The sequence below is a fragment of the Hippoglossus stenolepis genome, chromosome 7, assembly GCF_022539355.2.
Source record: "Hippoglossus stenolepis isolate QCI-W04-F060 chromosome 7, HSTE1.2, whole genome shotgun sequence".
In the NCBI taxonomy this organism is placed as follows: Eukaryota; Metazoa; Chordata; class Actinopteri; order Pleuronectiformes; family Pleuronectidae; genus Hippoglossus; species Hippoglossus stenolepis.
In genome coordinates, this window is record NC_061489.1 from 24,813,781 (window position 1) to 24,834,077 (window position 20,297).

Sequence of the window (20,297 nt, forward strand, 5' to 3'; positions counted from 1 at the left end):
GTGGAGAGTTTTCAAGCATCTGAAATGTTTGGAAAGCTGCTAGTTTGAAATCTCTTGACGTTCTGAAATAATTTGTGATTGGTTATTGTCGGTCACGAGTGGAATGCAAAGCGTTGTAAACAGTTAAGAGTTCCAACTCGTCATCAGTCCGATAATTCACCACTGCAGTTTCTCGTTTGTTGTGTTTCCTGTGAGCAGAGCAGACGATCTAGTTCCCTGAATGGTGGCGTGCGTTTCCAGGTGCGCTCATGCGGTTCTTGGGATTATTTCTGATACAAAGCTGAGACTGATGGAGCCATCAAACCACCTGCGTAAAGAAAGGAACATCCATCTCATGAACAGTTGTGTGGAACACTGCCTGCACTGAGATGCTGAGGTTTTTTCCGTTCCAGCAGCTGAAGGAAAATCTGACCGTGCCTCTGAATGACAGAAGCTCATTAAGACGGTGACAAGAGGCCGAATCACAAGGCAGCGCACCTGGTCACTTACAAGCCTCCTCTCTCCGAATTCCACGGCAGATAACTCTGAGAGAGTTGTCACCGTATATCACAGAGCGTCTTCCTGCAGCTGCACGGACGACTGGAAATTTCATCCCAGTGAAATAACAGAGAGTTCAGCCAAGAATACACAGATCAAACCAGAGCAACAGTACATAAATGGTATTAAAACCTTATCCAGGCTGTGTAGTCACTGGATCCTGACCTATATATTGTTTGGCTGATAATATGAAACACTCACAAACACATCTGGTTTATGTCTGCAGATATAAAACTGTTATTTGACAGAATAAATGCAAAATAAGGCAAAAATGTAAGTTTTTTTTCTCAATTACAACTCTACACATTAGGTTGTATTTGTGTTGGCCTGTTATTTAAAGTTATTTATATTCAAATTCATGTTTAAACTCATAGGGATTTAATAACGTCATCTTAGGAATCTTTGCCAATTTTTTTTTATTCAGTCAATATATCAGTATTTTATCCATATCGCTAACCCTAACCCTTTTTATTATTTTACCTTTATTATAAATCTTTTAAATGCTGAATAGGATCCATGAAAAGCCATGCAAATTAAAAAATGATTTACCCTCCAGTCATGCCATTTGAAAGTCTTCAAACTAAAATAACCTGTTTCCTCTTGGAGAATCTTTAAGGTGGCACTAAGCTCTTGTTGTGCAGGGAGTTCCCACTCACTCCAATTTCCTCAATATCTTCCTGTGTTTTTGTTCATCATTACACTGGCTGACCTCCAAGTGACCTCACTTCTCCCTGCCGCCACATGTTTCCATTCACCTGCACCAGGGGCCACTCGTTCTTGCATGTCAGTCGTGTTTTATTAGTCATCAAGTCAAACAAGCCATTATCTGCCATCGCGAATGCGGTGCCAGGAAAGTCTGGAACCATTTTGGTAAAAGATTTCACAGGGAAACGTCCCGACAACAGATTCGACACCAGGAAAGCTCTGTGAAATCGAGTTACTTGCAAAGTCATCCCTGGCATGCAGGTCACCAGGCAGTGTGGTATTCACAAAAAAAACGGTATTTACTTTCGAGACCTTTACCCTGAAGCAAAAGAAGCCGGAAACGTGCCAAGAATTCAATTTCAACTCAAGTTAAACTAAGACTTAATTAAAAAATACCCTCCAATTAAAGCAGAAAACGACAAGTCGTGCTCTGTGCTACACCCCTGATGAAATAAAAGAATCTCGAGTCTATAAAAATTTGGCAGGGGCATGCCGCATACCAAAGGGGGCATCACCTCAAGGAGGAAAAAGGCCCGGCGGTTCGTCAGCCATGTTCAGAATCATGTTACTGCAGTGCAGCACCCAAGGTGTTCGAGATACAGACACGGTAGACCTGTAATTTGCCCGGCTGTCAGACTGCATGACGGCAAATTACAGTATTCAGCGAGGATTATGGTCTTCAGCTCATCCAAAGTGAGGCTCAACATGCAGCCTCACAGACGACAACTCATAAATGAATATGGACATAAATCAGCTTGTCTGTGTAAGCCACTTTCAAGAAGGGGGCGTTAAGCTAATTAAATATGTCGTCCTCGCTCGTGTTGCCCGGGAATCGAGGCACAGAGACGATCTGAAGTGAAAACTCCAAGAGGAGAGAACAGAGGAGGCATCTGTCAAATGTTCCCTTTGGTTTGGTGCAGAGCAATTTCGGCTCCCTGGTGAAGGCTGCCGCCCGGACAAAATGTGTTGGAATTGGCTTTAAAGTCCTTTAAACCATTAAATAAAAGCCTTTTACACTCTCTGCTTAAAGACTGCCTCGGAGCGCCCTCCACTCTCAGTCCGCAAAATTGTTCTTGGCGCGTAACCTCTCATAAAACTCACAATTTTTTATTTCACAGTCAAGTCTCAGATTCGTCCAATCGTCACGTCAATGATGCCGCAACATTTACTGGGGAGTCTGTAGGCAGAGCCATCTTTGTCTCTCTTCAGGGAGCATTCCACAGCCCAGTAGAAATAAACCGTCCTCGCTGCTTTACGACTGTGTTTGTGTTGTCTGTCGGCCAGAAGATCCCGCGGTCGCACCAGAGAGGTCTCACATTTGACCAAAAAGAAAGTAGACACACAGAAAAGCACATCCAGGAAGATGTTAAGAGTTCGGTTGACCCCTTTTTTTTTTTTTGCGCCAGCACGGCCTTGCCCTGTGTCAGATTCCCCCGCATGCCTCGGGACAAAGGGCTGCTCAGAGCGGCGGAGGAGGAGGGCGCACACTTTTTAAAACAGGGCTGCTCTTTTCGTTTTGTGATCATTGGTGGTAAATCAGCTCCGTCTCCTGACAGGGCGCCTAAAGAAAGCTCCATTCACGGTGGTGAGAGCGGAGGTGGGAGATGCGGTTCAGGTTCTTGCTGGGGGAGGACTGCCCCTCTCTCCAATGACATAGAAACACAGGAAACAAAAACACAGGCCCACCCCAGGGGGTGCTTCAAGACGGTGTGGACGATCTGAGCATTTTCCAGAAGGGGCTGTATGAGGGAACGCAAATGTCTGAGTCAGTCGCTCCAGACATTTTCCGTACATTTTCCAGCCAGCACCCTAGTAAAATATCCGGAAAATACATAGCAACGAAAAACTGTACAGACACAAATATTTCAGGATAAAAAAAAGAGGAGCCGTCCACGTAGATGACGCTGATGAAGATGTCGACGGGATTTGAAAGCTTTTGGGGATATTAGCGCCAATTTGAATGTTCCGTTAACAAAAAATTATGATTTCTACAATGGAATTCATATGTCACGTCCTTCCTCCTGCTCCTATTCCCCATTGTTGTGAACGTAAAATCCACTGCTACGCCAATTTTCTGGAGATAATGTCCAAAAAGCGATATGTGAGCTTGATCCAAAGTACCCAATTTTCTGGACATTATCCACAGTTTCTTAAAAGTGTGCATTTCTACAGCTATAAAAAAACCTTCTATAGAACCTACATACTTCAGACTATACAAAATGACCCACAGTTTAAACTCGAGCATGTGCAAATGTGTCACCCAAGGAAAGGAAATGAGTAAACCCTCCATCAAAATGCCTCACAGGGTGAGTGTCCTCCTTGAAGTGGCCGCACACTCCTGTAACATTCCTCACACCGAGCCAGGAATATAACTGTCTTAATTACAGCTGTGATTCATAACTAAGAGGGGCTTTTATGTGTGGGTTTCTTTTTCTGTGTATATGTGTGTGTGTGTGTGGCTGCTTCACAAGTTTTTGGCGGGTAGAAGCCCTCGACTCCTGCCAAGTGCCCCTCGTGACCAAGTAGAGGAACCAAGAGCAGAAATTGGTAAAAAGAAAAAAGGGGAAATAATACTGTATTTTATGATAGTGGAAATCAATCTAATTGAAGTCGCTGTAACACGGCAGAGCTGGAATGTGGTTGTTCAAGGGAGCTATTATCTTTCACGGCTCCAGCAGAACACACCGAAACTGTATTATTATAACCACTGGCACTGCAGTACTCCAATCCAGGCCTTCTCCATCCGTCCTCATCCCTCGCTCATGTTGGCTTTTCTTGCACGATCCTAAGTACGGCTTGCACAGGGGTTTTTGTTTTGTGTTTCCTTTAAACTGGGTTGTATCATTGCCATCTACCTCCTCCTGTACTGCCGGATTAGTAACGAGATGCTTCCATGCGGGAGGAGAGATTCGAGAGGGAGTAATGCTCGCTCTATTATCTCAGATCTTAAACATATTTCTTTCTTTCCGACTCCATGTGGCCGTTCTTCTGAAAGACGGTTCTATGTAGATCCAGGAGGGGAAAAAAAGACGTTTTTGATTAGAGATAAAGATTCTTATCTTCTCACTACACGCGCTAAATTTCTGTTCTTTGAATTTTTTAATTAAATCCTTTATTTTCTTTAAAAACATCCTTTGGAGGAATCTGCTTATTTACTGCAGGGATTTAGATCAGGAGATTACTATCTTATATCAAGAAATGTAGCCGGAACAAGCAGCCTGATCAGTTTAGATTGTGACTGGAAACCGCCCGACTGGGTCCAAAGGTAACAGCATCTTTAAAGATCATTAATTATCACGTTAAGTCTCATTTTCCTTTTTATGACGGGCCGAACAGCGCTGCATTATTTCTTAACCATGAAGTCTCTTAGCGACAAGCAAAGACTCTTCGATTCCTGCTCTAAAGAGGACGTATGAGGCTTTTCCTTTATTATTTCTGATAAGTTTGGTTTAAATTTGTTATCTAATGTTGTGAAAACGAGGTGAAACGTCATGATTGACAGCTGAGGCTGACTCGTGATTGGTTGTTCTCATGTATCTGTGGGACCTCGCTTTCGTGGCTCCACCCCCTGAACACTACTGCGCAGGCTCCGGCTTTAAAGATGGCAGCGTTCATGTCCGGGATGTTTTGGCTTGATTTCCGGATAAAGGGAGGAAGTGGAGACACTCTATGCTAACAACATTAGCTTTACTATTTTATGACATTTTCCACTACATTCTGCCTTTTAGCACATTTAGCACATGCACAACCTTAAACTGGGGCATATATTGAAAAAAGTGTAAACAATGATTGTGATTGAAAGGCAAATTCTAATAACCTTCCAGTAGATTTCTGCACAGATCCAGGAACTGTTTCTGATTCAGCACAATGTAAATTCGAATCTGGAGAATCTGTCACCTTTGTGCACGTAAGAACATTATGAGAGGTTGAGGTATGAGTTGTCTAAAAGTGTCTGAGGCTGTTTCTATGTTAATCCCTGGTTCAATCCAACCCCCTGTCTCCCACCTCCACCCGTCCGCCCCCTCTTTCCCCTCACCACTGCTCTGCCCCGCTGCCGGAGGCCTTGTTAAATTGGCACAGATTCTACCCCGGCTCCAAACCAAAATCGCTGCCTAAGTGTTTCCACTCCGCTACCCCCATCTTGGTCTTACAGTAGCACAGCACACAGAGGGGGTGAGCTGTAGGTCTGCTGTCACATGGGAGGGAAAGAAGCTGCAAACTACAGAGTGCATTTCAGTTTTTAGTACAAGTCTGTGCTTATTTACATCTCAGGACCTAAGTCAAAGTGAAGGCACGAAGACTGAAGTGATATATTTATATATAAAGTGAGTCAGCCAGAGGGACACGCTGCACAACTCTCGAACTGCTCCTCTCCAACAGAACGGCCTTTGTTTGTGAGGCATTAGCCGAGCGGATGCGAGCGAGGCATTCTGCAGCAGAACCCAGAATGCCTCCTTCTTCCTGCTCGGTCTCAGAGGTGTCGAAAACTTCCCGAAGCACATTCCACTGCGAGTCGGACACGAGGAACAACAGTGGAGTGAGGAGAGGAGGAATCCAGAGCGCCGTCTCTCAGAAATCTTAAACGCGTCACAGCAGATTTTCTGGCCACCGGCTTCTCCTCTGCAGCGTGACCCCCCGCGGTTAAAGGTCATTACTCAAACTTTATCGACACTATATTCACACCGCCGCAAAGTTCTCATCACCGCAGACCAGAGTATACTGGGAAACCCTCACAACCTCCGCCCCAGACAAAACAGGCCGCTCGTATAAAATAGGAGTTGGCTCTGCACCGAGCGTGAAAGTGGAGTGTATTGGCAGGTCACGGCCATCTCCGACTTGTAAACAATATGGAGGGTATTTTTAGGGGACACTTGGCCTCAATTTAATCCTCTGAAGTCCTCTGGTCTATTTTAGGTCCAGTGCTGCATGAATAAGCAGCATTCACACTGCCGTGTTCATAATAAGGCGCACAAGCTAATCGAGGACACGGTAAGTGGGCGAGTGTGTGTTTGTGTGCAGGTCTACATCCGTTTGTGTGTGAGGGGGGGAGAGGGACCGGTGTTGCAGAAGAATTTCCAGTGTTGAACTAAAAGCGGAAGACTGGACCTAGACAAAACAGAGACGCTGCTAAAAGCATCAGAAAAGAGGAAGGCCACAGCTCATTGTGGCCCGGGAGCATCTCAATGCACAAACTCAATGGGAAGCGATGAAAAGCTTAAATACAGGAGATTCCAATCTAGAACAGCGTGTTTGTCCATAAAAAAAAAGAGAAAACACATCCGTCCTTCACCCCTTTAAAAGCTGTTGTCGTCACATCTGATGTGCGAGTGTGGTTGTGTTCCTCTGTTCAAACGGAGGTTTTTGCCTTTGAACGCCAAATTGTCGGCCAATTGGAATAAGAGCCTGACAAAAGCTTGGCCGTCATCAAAGGGGCCAGTGGAATAAATCAAAAAAAAAAAAAAAAAGGAGAAAGCGAATGAGAGCCAGTGGAACAGAAAGAAAGAAATGAATGACAGAAGATAAGTGCAGTTTATCTGATTGTTCCAAGATGAGATTCCCTTCAAATCATATCAAAAACTAAAAAGAAACAGACAGCTCTTCAGCCACAAACAGGCAGAAACTCCCCGGGATTCTCTGAAGTGACTTACAGATAAAAAAACAACTTCCTATTAGCATTTACATCTGCAGCGTGTACGGTTATATATTCCCCTGTCGATGTTAGATGCACTCCGTATAAAACCCTGCTGATTTAAAACTCTGGTCCGGGCCAGATTCAGCACGAAGCACACACACACACACACACACACACAAACACACACTGAGGATAAACCAGCAAATATGATTAAATGCAAATTCCCGGCAAGAAGAAAGAAAAAAATTTAATATAAAACTTCTTTTCTGTCAGTGGGCTGGAGGTTTTTTGGGAAAAAACGCTGCGAGGATGCTTCACACTGCTGCGCCTCTGATACCTGATCCAGAATCTCATCTCGCACATGGGCACTCGCGTAGGAGCTTTGATCTTGGAGGAAACGTGTGGGCGGGCATGTCTTTGCAATTACGGAGTGGGCAGCTCGAGCATCACAGCCGGTTTGTTTCGCATGAGGAACACAAAAGACTCCCGAGTTTAGTCTTTTAAACTCGGGGCTCCACCCTCTCGCTGCCACTTCTTTTTAACACCAATCGACACCGTAAGAGATCACTTCAACCATAACTCTCTCATTTACTTTGCTTTAACGTTGTTGAGTCGCGGCGTGAATCAATCCAAACGGACGCTCCGATAACGGTGATGCCAAACTGCTCCATAAAACTTCAATCAATACACAGTTGACACACATTGTAAAACATGGCTCAGGTCTAAGAGCGCATCGCAGGGCTCATTAAACCCAAACACAGCAACGTATTCATCAATCAGTGTGGCAATTACTTCCCTGATTAATTGTTTTGTCCATAAAATGGCAAAAAATTATAAGAATCCTTATGACAAATTCCCAACTTTCTTCAAATCCCAGTCTGAGAAATATTCACCTCAAAATAATAAAAAAGTTTAAAAAGAAAAACTCATAGAGCTCATACCTCCGCCAAGGTTCAACAGTCACCTTAAATTCAATTAAACACACACATAGATATCAGGCTACTAAATAGATCCATGACTTTCGACTGATATATCGTATACATTATTTTAAAATCGCCAAAAGCGGTATCGACCCCCAAAAATACATATTGGTCGAGCTTTAATACCAACCTGACGATCAAGTAACATGGGGAAGAAGAACAATTTAAATCAAGATTAGATTTTAAACTTAGCACTTAAAGATTAGCACCTCATTTTATTTGTCAAAATAATAGTAATATGACAGAAATACGACACTAATACGGCCGCAGAAGTGTTATTTAGTCAGTATACAAAAGGAAAAGTGGCTCATTCAGCCTTAAACCTGACTTCTCCTCAGCGAGGAGTAGCTGACGAGCGACTGCAAACACTGCTGGGATATTACGTAATGATTTAAGGGGCGAGCCGAGGGCACGAGAAGCTCCCACGTTCAGCGCTTCAGCGAAGGTAGAGGAGGAAACACGCAGCAGAGCGAGCCTGCGGCGCAGACTTCCTCCCACACAGTCAGGTCCTCGATGAATGTTGAGCCAGCTCATCAGCACAGAGTGGGCTGCTGGCCTGACAAGGAGATAATAGCAGCCGGGTGGGTGCGGTGTCATCGGACATGAAGGAAGAGGTCTGCGGCCGTGACCCTGATCTCACCGGGCCAGGCCGAGGTGCTAGAAAACCTTCTGCATCCGTACTCTACAAACAGCTGCCACAAAAACCGAGCCACACTGCACCGCACTTTGTTTGAAGCCATAGTGATGCATCATGTTTTATATATCGGAGTGCTTCTTTAAATCAGCTCAGCTCATTTGGGATTATGCTCAGAGCCTTCCGTCCGTACTCTGCGTTCATTTCATCCTTATTTGTGCACGTCTTCTGGAAGCGTACAGATACGGACAAAACAAAGGAAATGGAGCAGAGCCACCGGAAATCATTGGAGGCATTGAAGCCAATAGTTCGAGCAAGGACGACAACAGCCCAGAGGAAGACATTTCAACAATGGCGGCACTCAAGTTTTGATCTCAATCCATCAGCCGTTTCCTTCATGGAGAGAAAAGCCGGGAGTATTTACCTGTGAAGAGTTTGGTGATGGCCTTGTTCTGTCGACGTGCGGAGCAGATGAGCAGCAGCCAGGGAGGCAGGAACTCGTGGTGGCTGGCCAGGAGCTCGGCGATGGTCCTGGGGGAGCCGGGGGGCGACCTCTGCTCCCCCTCGCCCAGCTGACAGCCTTCGTCGATGGAGTCCACGAGCAGGAAGAGGCACTGCTGAGGAGGCTTCACACTCAGGAGAGGCAGCAGGACGCATCTACGGGAAGGGAGAGAAACTTTATTATGTCTTCATCTTTACCGACTGTACCCGACAAACCAAGCAAATTACTTCTTTTCTTTTACGTGGGGCCGCAATGGCGTTTACCTTATCAATTAATTTGTCTGTTATCTGTATTTTCTTTAAATTAGCCGATGAATCATTTACGCCGTGTCAGAAAATAGAGAAAAATGATTTCACAGAAAAACAGGTTATTTAAAGCTGCCACCTTGGGCTGCGGAAAGTAAGCACAGTACATTTGAAAAACAAATATATAAATCTAAAAACATTGCCCGTATGAGATCATGTGAGATTATATTAACATAAATCAATTAATTAACGGTGGATTTCAGCAGTGCTCGTTAGGCAACATCACTAACTACAGTAACAATGGAGCATGGAAACATCGCTTCAGCTAACAAGCTAGGTTTATGTCATACTCCCTCTCCTCCTCCGTGTTAATGGTTGGGACCAAAGCAAAGTGTTGGAATGGGATATATTTGAAAGCAGAGAGAGATGCTCGGTGTTTGACTGCTCTTGAGTATTTTGCTGTTTCCAGGACTGAAACTATTATTTAGTTTTGACTTATTGTGGAAGGGTTTGGTTTCATTTATCGTGGGACTTTGACACTTATTTGTATTTGCATATTTGATTATTAGTTTGGTTAAAACTTTTAGAAGGGCAATATGTTATATTTCAACTTCCAATTTGCCGTAGCAATAAAAAAAGATATTGTCGTCAACTGTCATTTGTTCTTTCTTTTAAAGAAAAACTTTAGCACCTTCGTCAGAAAAAACAAAACGATACCAAAACCTAATGTTCACGTGTTAATTGTTCCAGTAAGTTTGGCTTTAAATAGCTATTCGAAGCCAAAATTGCAAAATACAGTAAAAACTATTATGTTTCGGTCTCCTACACAACTCTAATATCATAATGTTAAGGAAGTAAAATCTCCAGTGTGTTTGGTACAAAATTAATCATAATGCTTCCATTGTTTTCCTCCCTCTGCGTGACACAAGCTTCTCTCTGGGATGTATCTGTTCGCAGCAGTTTGTCTGGTGTGATGCAACGATGACACAGTCGCAGCGACTCTCTCTCTCTCTCTCTCTCTCTCTCTCGGCTCAATAGGGAGCGAGTGTAGGCGTTTGAATATGTCTCCATCCAACCTAAACTGCATCCATTAACGGGCCCTCCAAAGTCGATGTGAGCTGAAAACATCCACAGCTGATCTACACTCATCTATAATTCAGTGGGCCGCCCTTTTTTTTTTATGTTCAACAAAAACTTTGTCTGCGAGCTAAACTCTCGGCATTGAGACGATTTCAAAGTGCAAAAAGGAAAAGATGCGTTTGGCAACTATCGTGACAACTGAACACGCAAAATCAAACCTCGACAAAGCTCCTCGCTGCATTAATATTGATGTTTGAAGACGAGCGTCCATGAAATTCAGCTCTGTGGCTCGGTTTAAATGCAACATTAACCAAAAACAAAACTGCAAGAAGGACATGGGATCACATTAACACCCACAGGAGCGAAATATCTTTTTATATTTTCATATTTTTGGTTCTGTGACATTACGTCTGTGCTGGCAGGAGTGTAACTGCCACCGACGTCCATTAGGAGGAAAATGTAATCTCCCAAGATTCATAAAACTACTTCCAGCTCAACCGGCCGAGATAAAGGATCTGAGGATTTTATACTAGTGACATTTTAATCTGGGTCTGGGTTAATTAAACATTTAAAAAAGGAGATTGAACAAATCAATTAATCGACACGAAAACTTGACTCGGGAGCGGAGACGGCTTCGGGGCATGTGAGGATTTTCACGGGTAGCTATCGTGCAGATAAAGATCGGTCACCTTCCGGATGACGCTCTCTTTAACTACCACTCTTCTTTAATGGAGCTGACATGGCTTGTAAGCGTTGTCATAAAACACTAAAATACTGTTTTAATGAGACGTCCTCTGGATGCTCAACAGCCTGTCACTAACCCCGTGGCTCCAGAGCTCATTGCCTTTTTAAGCATCCACCACTTTGGGCTCACATTTCAACCCAAGTTCATTATCCTGAAGTGCGAGGGAGCAGAAGTGGTGAAGGTCTGTGTGCGTTCAGTGCAGAGACACACAAGAGGAAGACGCCTTTACAACAACGTCCAGTGTTTGACTAAATGTATTTGCGTACGTTTGTAGTTTGAGGCAACAACGTACAATATGGGTCGAGTTAAACTACTTTTAAGTTTTGCAGGAAAACTCTGGATTGGAAACGGTTTTGCTGACGAGCTACAATTTCTTAGAAGTCGGAATAATGGTCGACTTATTACCAGTGAATATAAAATATGTGCATAATAATATTTCAACACAGGAGCCCAAATGATAACATCAGTCGATATGAGTCTTATTATCTATGTTTATGTTTGCAGATATAAAACCTTTTATTTTAAAGAATATTTAATGCAGACTAGATTTGTACTCTTTATTTACAATTTTAAGTTTTTTAGATCTATATATTCGGTTTTATTTGTCTCTTCTTTTTATTTACTGTTCTTTATTAGCCTCAATAACATTTCTTTGTCATAACAGTTTTATCTTAGACTGCATTACATGATATATAATTTGTATGTCATCATTCTGAGATGCAAATAGACCTGCAACCAAATAGAGTTTTTATTTATTAAGCTGCTAATTCTTTGTTTTTTATTAATTGAATGATTTCAGTGTAAAATTGTTTTAACACAGGTATCAGGTACCTGAAGCAACTTCTGCCAATCACCATTGTTGTTTCGACAAACTTCACTTTGTGATGAAGAAAAGCAGCAAATTCTCACTTTTCAGAATGACTGAATAAAAAGGTTGTTGATCGTTGTTGTCCTCCATTAACTTTTCAGCACTGGACACAATCCTGCGCAGTTTAACCTGTTTCGGCAAAGCCTCTACAATCTTCAGCTCGTATTCATAACTTTCTCTCAGCAGGAAATGAAAGCGGCGTTAAGTCTCTCCAACCCTCCACGCTCCTCCGTCATGATGCTGCTCAGCCTTTCAGAAACACGGTCAATCACTGCTTCTGATGTCCGCGGCCCCGCAGAGAACCTGCGGTGCCATCTGGGAGCCTCGCCAAAAGGAATGTCCATCCACGGGGGTGACTGTGAGCGAGTGTGTGCGTGAATGGTTGTGTCTGAGGCCACGCTGCCTACTGAGACAATCAAATCCACAGTGACAGCAAGTGGGCAAAACAAAGGGCCTTTCTTCTCCAACAATTCAGCTACTTTCAGGGCTGTCAAAGAGTCAAAAAGACAAGAGCCGCGGACAAAGAAAACTCCCTGGGACGCGGGAGATGGAGAGAGAATCAGCTCAGGGAAAAGCAGATTTAGTTTGCATCACAAACCTGCAGCACCTGAGCCAGAGAATTAAAAGGGAATCAGCCACACACAACGCGACTTTGGTTCTCACTCAGATCCTCAGCATATTGCTCAAGTTAACGCCGATTGCTATTTGAGACAAGAAAGGGTGGAGAGGGGTGTGTGTGTGTCAGATGCATCCGATGCACTCGCCATCTGTCATTCTGAGCGGCCGCCGCTCCACAATGTGCAAAGTGAGGGTTTCAGTGTGACGTTTAGTGGAGATGTCTGGGCCGCGCCAGGCTCCGAGCCAGAGTCTTACAAATTTACACAGCTCACTTTTTAGAGCGGGCGCGGGGCCTGAGATCCACGCCACAGAACCAAACATCACCGCACACACACACACACACGTAAACACAACCCATGTGTGGTCCTGACACGGCTCCGCTGAATGGAAAAAAAACGGCGAGCAGGTGATCCTGACAAAGCTTTCCGCCGTTGCCGATCGAAAACCAGATGTCTTTTCATTAGCGGAACGTCCATCTCTTCATTTAGCATCGGGTCAATGTGGAGGAGGCCTGCTCAGCGTCTTTGTGAAGTCAGGAGAGCTTAGTGCCGCAGCGCCGGACGACAGCAGCTGACTCAGGCTCCAGCAAAGTGAAGGAGATGAGTATCTGGCGGCTTCTTACTTATACGATTCTTACATTATGCATAAAGGTGTCGCAATCACAGTCTTGTTGAAAGTAATCACACTGACAACAGGAACAACTACTGGCTGTTTGCTCCGCTTTGCTTCTCCGTCTGTTTTCATCTCGCTCCAGTTTCCATTTAATCTGCGGAACTAAAGCTTCATGACAGTTTTTTGCATCGACTAAAGCTTCTTATTCAAAGTATATTTTTTTTTACAAATCAATGGTTTTAGTTACACAGGAGCCCAGCTGCACTCACACGACATATATACATGAATTTGTGCTGAGTCTTTTTCATTAGACAGATAAACCTCTGAGGATGTGAACACGGCAGCGGTAAATTAGTTTCTCTCCAAAAACACAGAAACAGCCTTTATAGTAATTTGTTCATAACGACTGTAAAAAAAAAAAAAAAAGAATCTGATTGTGCTTAAACAATTACATCATGTCTAGACACAAATGAGCTTAAAACCCATGGCGACATTATTCCAACAATGCAAAGAGTTTAACAACTTCTCCTCGCTTCGGTATTTCTTACATGAGCAGCTTTAGGTTTTAAGAGAGACGGCTTCAGTTTGGAATATTTTAATCTCCGGCCCAGTTCAATCCTGAGAGATCCAATCACACGTGAACAGCCCTTAAGTCCGTCTGTGCACACCTGGTGTTGAAATGCATCACGGACGTGTCTTCTATGACCACGTGTGACTGGATATGACTCTGCTGCTCTATATGCAAATAATCACTGACGTCATTCGTGTTTTTTGCGAAGACCAGATTGTGTTGTTTTACCCAGTTTGAGTTTGCAGATGTGTCACTGTTTGTGTGTGTGTGTGTGTGTGTGTGTGTGTGTGTGTGTGTGTGTGTGTGTGTGTGTGTGTGTGTGTGTGTGTGTGTGTGTGTGTGTGTGTGTGTGTGTGTGTGTGTGTGTGTGTGTGTGTGTGTGCCAGAGGACCAGATGGAGGAGAAGAGAGCGAGCGAACTCAGGACGGGCTAAACGAATGAATACGTGCAGCTATGAGGACAGATTTTTCTAATTTGAGCAAAGCATCAATCATTAAGTAGTGATCAGTGTTGATATTGAGGTGGTGGCCACTAACAAATCGATGTATGGACACAGAGAAGAGTCAAAATATATGAAAACAGAGAGATGCCAAAACTGAACCAACATATCCAGCCCTCCAGCACGTTTGCGCCCCTGTACGTGACGTCAAAGCGAGCGTTTCCCCACACGCGCCCCAAACGCAGATCACCTCATACACCGACATCACACACCGGCACAGAAACCGATCACTTGTGAATGGTGCTCTAAGTATTCAAAAAGTGCTTGTTTCTGCCGTTCTTTAAAACGCTGGACAATGCAAGAATTTGATCTTGGCTTAATGGATTTGCACAATCAATTCCGAGCTGACTCCAGAGCAGCAGAGTGCCTCCAGCTGTCCCAGAGACTGGAGACGGTCAGGGAGGGGGGGGCGGGGGGGATGTGAGGAGCACGCGGCAGCTAAATCTGGGGGATTCACCCCCACACACACACACACACACACACACACACACTAACAAGTTCTTTCCCAAACAAGAACAAGCCCAAAGTGGTTCCTCATAATCGACCCTTCATAGTGCCCCTAAACTGAAAAATCTAAATTGATAACTGGTGATCGTTGAGATAAAGATTAAGTCTTATGATGTTTTTGATTCTCATCATCATCATGGGACTGGTCACACACACAGTGATCACATTGTTTTATAGGAATTCTGGTAGAATTGACCATCTGAACTCTTGCCCCCCCCCCTCACTGTGCCCTTAAACTGTGATCAACCCAGTAAGGCACTGAAAAAAAAAGTGACCTTAGACGTAGAAGAGGACGTCGACATGTAAAAGGAAATGTATACGTCTCGTCCTGCCTCCTGCGTGCTCTACCAAGGCCGCGCCAAATTCCAGAAATGTCCCAATTTTCTGGAGCTCACGTCTGAAAACAGCTTTATTTACAATGAATGAAAGCATTCAAATTCAAACACATGTTTACTTCCATAACTCAGGCCATTAACGATTTGCACAAGTGTAAACAGGCCGGACGTCTTTTCCAGCCAGCACACATGCCTCAGATAACTATTCCAAATCCCCAAAGCTCTTCCCAACCCAGACGAGGTGTGCATTCCTGGCCAGCCATCCAACACTGTCAAAGGAATCTGAAATTTCATCCTTCTCAACCCCCTCCCTCCCTCCCTCCCTCGCTCCCTCGCTCGTCTCCCTGCCGACGCTCTCTCGCCGGGGGTTTGCCTCCAAAACGCTCCGCGGCACGGACACACGGCATCTGTGCAAAGAGGCTCAACACGTTCAAAAACACACACACCTCTCGGCCAGGTTTTCTACACGTGTAAAAAAAAAACCTGCAGGACGTCCAGAGCTCGGCCGAGGCCTGATTCTGAAAATACATACGAGGCTTCGTCTCAACTGAAAAGGCTTCTAGAAACAAAGGGCAGCTGTGTGAGCGCTCTGGCACGGGAAAGATCAACAATCTGGTGCTGAGGAAACCAATCATCATCAGGCGATAATCTTAATATTTGATTAAGGGAACTGAAAACATGTTTTATTTCCAATAACCGCACAAATTTTTTGCCGAAAATAGAGCGGACACATTTCTATTTTTAACCTTTGCCAAGGAGGTTTTGGTGGAAAACTTGGTGGAAAGGTGAAGTAGGAGCCAGGGAAGGACCCATTAACTTTTGGAGCAGACTGGATAAACCCATTAGGACCTGATGCAACAAAAGGCGTTTAAACTTTTCAGACGGGGTGGGACTTCTGCTCCTTTTCCTCTAGATGAGACGTTGGCACATATCTTTTATATGATGTCACTGTTTTCAAGAAGTGTGACAAATCAAATACATTGTGATTCCCTGGAGGTGAAATGCATTGTGGGACATGTAGTCTGTTTGTTTGTCCTCTTTCTTTAACATTACGAGGTTTTTGCTTTGTGTGTAGACTGCTAATATCTGGATTTTGTACGGTAACAAATATTCCTTTCAACTATATACCTGCGTTTAATATGAGCATTGTATATAGCAAATGTATAAATATACAAACTCAATACGTGTACGTGAAATATGGCGATAAAGTGGCTAATCAGCTTTGGCAGAGGGAAGCGCTCAGAGTGTCCGACTACTTTCGTTTGGTTTTCTCACTGGTTTGAAATCGGCAAACCCAGTTGGAAAATGGTGACGCTGCATATTTACATCCACCAATCAGAATTCAGAAGCGTCGGCGGTAGTGAAGTTTATTTACTTGTGCTGCCGACATGGACGATGGGATCTGATGAAACCACAGCTTCACTGCGCTGATGACGCAGATAAGCTGCTTGTTTGTTGATGAATATTTAATATTGATGAGACGGTTGTCGGGGGCTTTAACCATGAAGGAAATCACTGAAGCAAACATCCTCAGCATTCACTGTTCAAAGCTTCCAAAACATTTGGATTTGCTGCTTTTATCTACTTTATTTCTGTGTGAACCGAGTATCTTCGGGTTATGGGCTGTTGGTTGGACAACATGAGCAACGTGAACACTTGACCTTTGACTCTGGGAACATATAATGCAAATTTTTGAGATGCTCCATGTTTAAAAAGACTAAACTTTTGTTTGGAAATAAAGATGCAACTGTTCTTTATCCTCGTGAATGAATCTTAAGTTTAATTCTTTCTTTATGAGCCGATATACGAGCGTGAGCATCACAGTTTACGAGTACATTTATTGAGTGCGATAGAAATAATATGAATGAGTTATATATGCCCACACAGGCACGTCGGCACATCCACACAAACACACACACACACACACACACACACACACACACACAGGAGCCGCCAGTGGTGTGGAGACAGAGGCTGACCTCAGATTGCTGAGTCATCGTTGCAGTCGCACCAGCGCCGCTGTTTCTCCTCATCTGCTCAACTGGAGTTGATGCGTCACGCTGAGTCTTTGTTTTTTTTTTTGCTTTCGGTAAAATGTGGCCCTAATCGGCTGCAGGTTTTTCCACAGCCGTGCACCACATGAAAAGGCACCGGGGCCGCTTTCATTTAGCGTCTCTTAACCCCAATAAGAAGAGCCGCCCAACGTGCAACAGTTAAAAAGTCAACACAATGAGATGAGGGGGGGGGCGGAGAAACTACAGAGCTCCGTCATCATCATATAAAATCATGTCGTGGTTGGTTTCACTTCAGACTGAAATGTGTCCAAACGAGAACAACAGGCACGTTGGTGAAAGAACTGCTTTCACTTACGTCACGTTATTACAGGGTTTCTCTCACTTAGGTCAACATTAGACCACAGGACGTCACGTCACCGCTGTAAACATCTTCGTTATATTTATATCTCCACACCTCACAGTTTCCTACATTACGAGAGCAAAATAGAATGTAACTCAAACCAAGACCCAACAGTATCATTAAATTTAATCAAGCTGCACCGAATGGCACAAACTCAGATATCAGTCACATAAATGTCCCTTTTTTTCATCAAGATGCAAAATGATTCCCCTGGAAATTCAGTGCAAATGTCCCAAAAAAATGCTATGTTGAAGAAAGTGATTGAAAAACTGATGCGTTCATTCTGGGGCCTCTGTTCCAAATCTTCCACTGAGTTCCCACAAAAAAAAAATCGGTTCAGTAGATTTTGGTGCAATCCTGCTAAAAGACAAACAGCAATGAAAACAACTGGAAGTCACTTATCAAACAGTGTTTTTTCAAAAGTTTGCTGTGAGCCGAGAACTTAAAAGAAGCTGATATTTATGTTCACAGAGGCGTCATTTACTTTTAACTGTTTGGAGTTTAAACAAAGGTGCTATATAAATTAATTTATCATTATTAAAACGAGAAAAGATCTAATTTGCTTTGATTATGTATCTGAATTATCAACAGTAGTTTGGAACAAAGTGACGAACAAACCTAAAGAAACGCTCGATGTGGCTGCCGGGAAATTTGCATTTTTAATCATCTTGTATAAAAATATCAGGATCATATTCTCCCTCGTGCTCACTGAGGGAATAAAACCACTGCCGAGGAACTTTTCAAATTCAAGCCACGGTCATTCATCATATGTGAAGCCTGTGCCCTTTACAGAAGAAATAGAAACTTGTCTCGTGCTGCTCGGTGGCGAACAGCCCGACAGCACATCCACAAAAAGTCACACCTACACTAAAAGGCAGCTTTGTCCCATCAGCAAAAAAAAAGAAAACCCTGTAGCCTTTAGTTTGACCCACATGACTGAGTTAATTCCACCTATTTGAAGCTCCCCCCTTTGTCCTAAAGGGAGAAAGTAAAGCACGTTGGACGACAGGCGGCTGACTGCTCGTTTTAAAACTCACAAATTCATTCTGGGTCCAGTCACAACACGGCAGTGGCCTTTGATAAGGCTAATGACACAGAGGAATGTGCTTTGTCTGGAAATAAAATCCTTGACGATGCCCTCCAAGTACCAACACTGCGAGATAGCAGCGACGGCAATGAGTTTGACCCGTCTGAGCAGGCGAGGCGATGCACCACGTTCATCGTTTGAACAAGACGTCAGTTCCTGCTACGCCACGGCAGAAGAAAGTCAAACTGAAAGGTGAAACTGGCTTTTATCAGCAGAACCGGGGCTCATGACCTTTGCTGGCAGGAATCTGTCCGACTAATGCATCACATGACTTTTAGTGGTAGATGAAACGGAAAGGCAGCTCGGTGAAGGCTCGGTGATAAATGACAGATATCAATATCGGGATAAGTACAGTTTCAGATGTTGATGTGTTCCATAAAATGATAAAAGAAATGTGTTGCGTCGAGATTTATTACAGTACGTCAAATTCTGCATGTGCAGAGAAATTCCTCTTTTGAAGAATAACATTTTGTAGAATAATAAAATATTATAATTTCCCCTAAAATATGATTCTGCTGAAAACCAATAAATTATTATATTTCACAGCTCAGCCCAACAACCACGTTTCCAAATATAAAGTTCTGCTCACACTACGAATGCTGATTTCATGAGTTGAACTTTAAATATTTTACACTTAAATAAATTAGAATGTGACTGTTGGACAATAAAGAGGATTTAATAGAAGTTCAGAGAGATTGTTATAATATTGTACTACATTATATCATTGATGTACTACACTATTTAAAGTTACTACATTACTACTACAGATACTAGTGCTACTACTGACACTACTATATAACTTTTTGATGTTTACAAATCCAGATTGTGCAGATAACTTGTGATAAGCTGTAAAATATGTTGCATTTTTAACCACACAAACTATTAAATAATTAAAATCAAGTAACTTACTCAAGCTACTAAACTACAGCACTGAGTACATCTGTCTTTTAATAAGTACTTTTACTAACATTTACACTTTTGCTGACGACTTCTGATGTTAGATTTCATATCGTTTGGCTGTTTTCATCTACAATGCTACGCGGTAATAAAACCACAGAACTGAGGTAAAACAAATGCAGCAATAAAACGTGCAAACAAGTGTGAGGGGATTTATAGACTCAGATTTAAAGTGTAGACAGTCTGGTTATCTCTGGCTGCAGACGTACACACGGGAAAAGGCAACGATCAGGCTGCACAGCGTGGACGTAAAACCCCGTGTCTGAACCAGTTTCAATGCATTAACACACGACTGATTACTATCAACAAACAGAGCTGTTTGTCTTTGACCAGGCTAAAGAATTTGGCAGGGCCTCATGCATTCAGCCACCAGCTAACCTTTCAAATCACAGCTGGAAGAGGGCTGGGTTTTTTCGGGGGTGGGGGGGATTAAAACATCTGTGTCAGAAAGACTTTAAAATAGCATGCGAGTACAGTCGGTGAGTCAAAAAGTCTTAGAAGTCATGAAAAAACCTGTGTTTATCTGAATAATTGTGAACAAGGTTTTGTGTGTTTGTTACAGCGGCAGCTCTTCTGGTTCAGGAAGCCGGGGATCATGGGTAATATCCACAGTCAGAGCTCCTCTAAACACAATTATGGGCTGTGTCCATAGTGAGTTTGCCATTTTGCAGTGCTGTACGAATGTTGGATTTAATTTTGTGTGCCATATATAGCGCACTCACTGTTTCCCACAATGCATCATGAAAAGCACAACCGATGGTCACTAAC

The 20,297-nt window shown here is 43.4% G+C and overlaps 1 protein-coding gene across 1 annotated transcript in view; it reads right to left on the reverse strand.

The window, feature by feature from the left end:
- ankrd50 (ankyrin repeat domain 50) overlaps positions 1-20,297 on the reverse strand; it is a 37,385-nt gene that overhangs the window by 11,604 nt on the left and 5,484 nt on the right. The window contains exon 3 of the mRNA XM_035160821.2: positions 8,913-9,145. Within this exon, the coding sequence (XP_035016712.1) occupies positions 8,913-9,145 (233 nt within the window). The remainder of the gene's footprint in view (positions 1-8,912; positions 9,146-20,297) is intronic.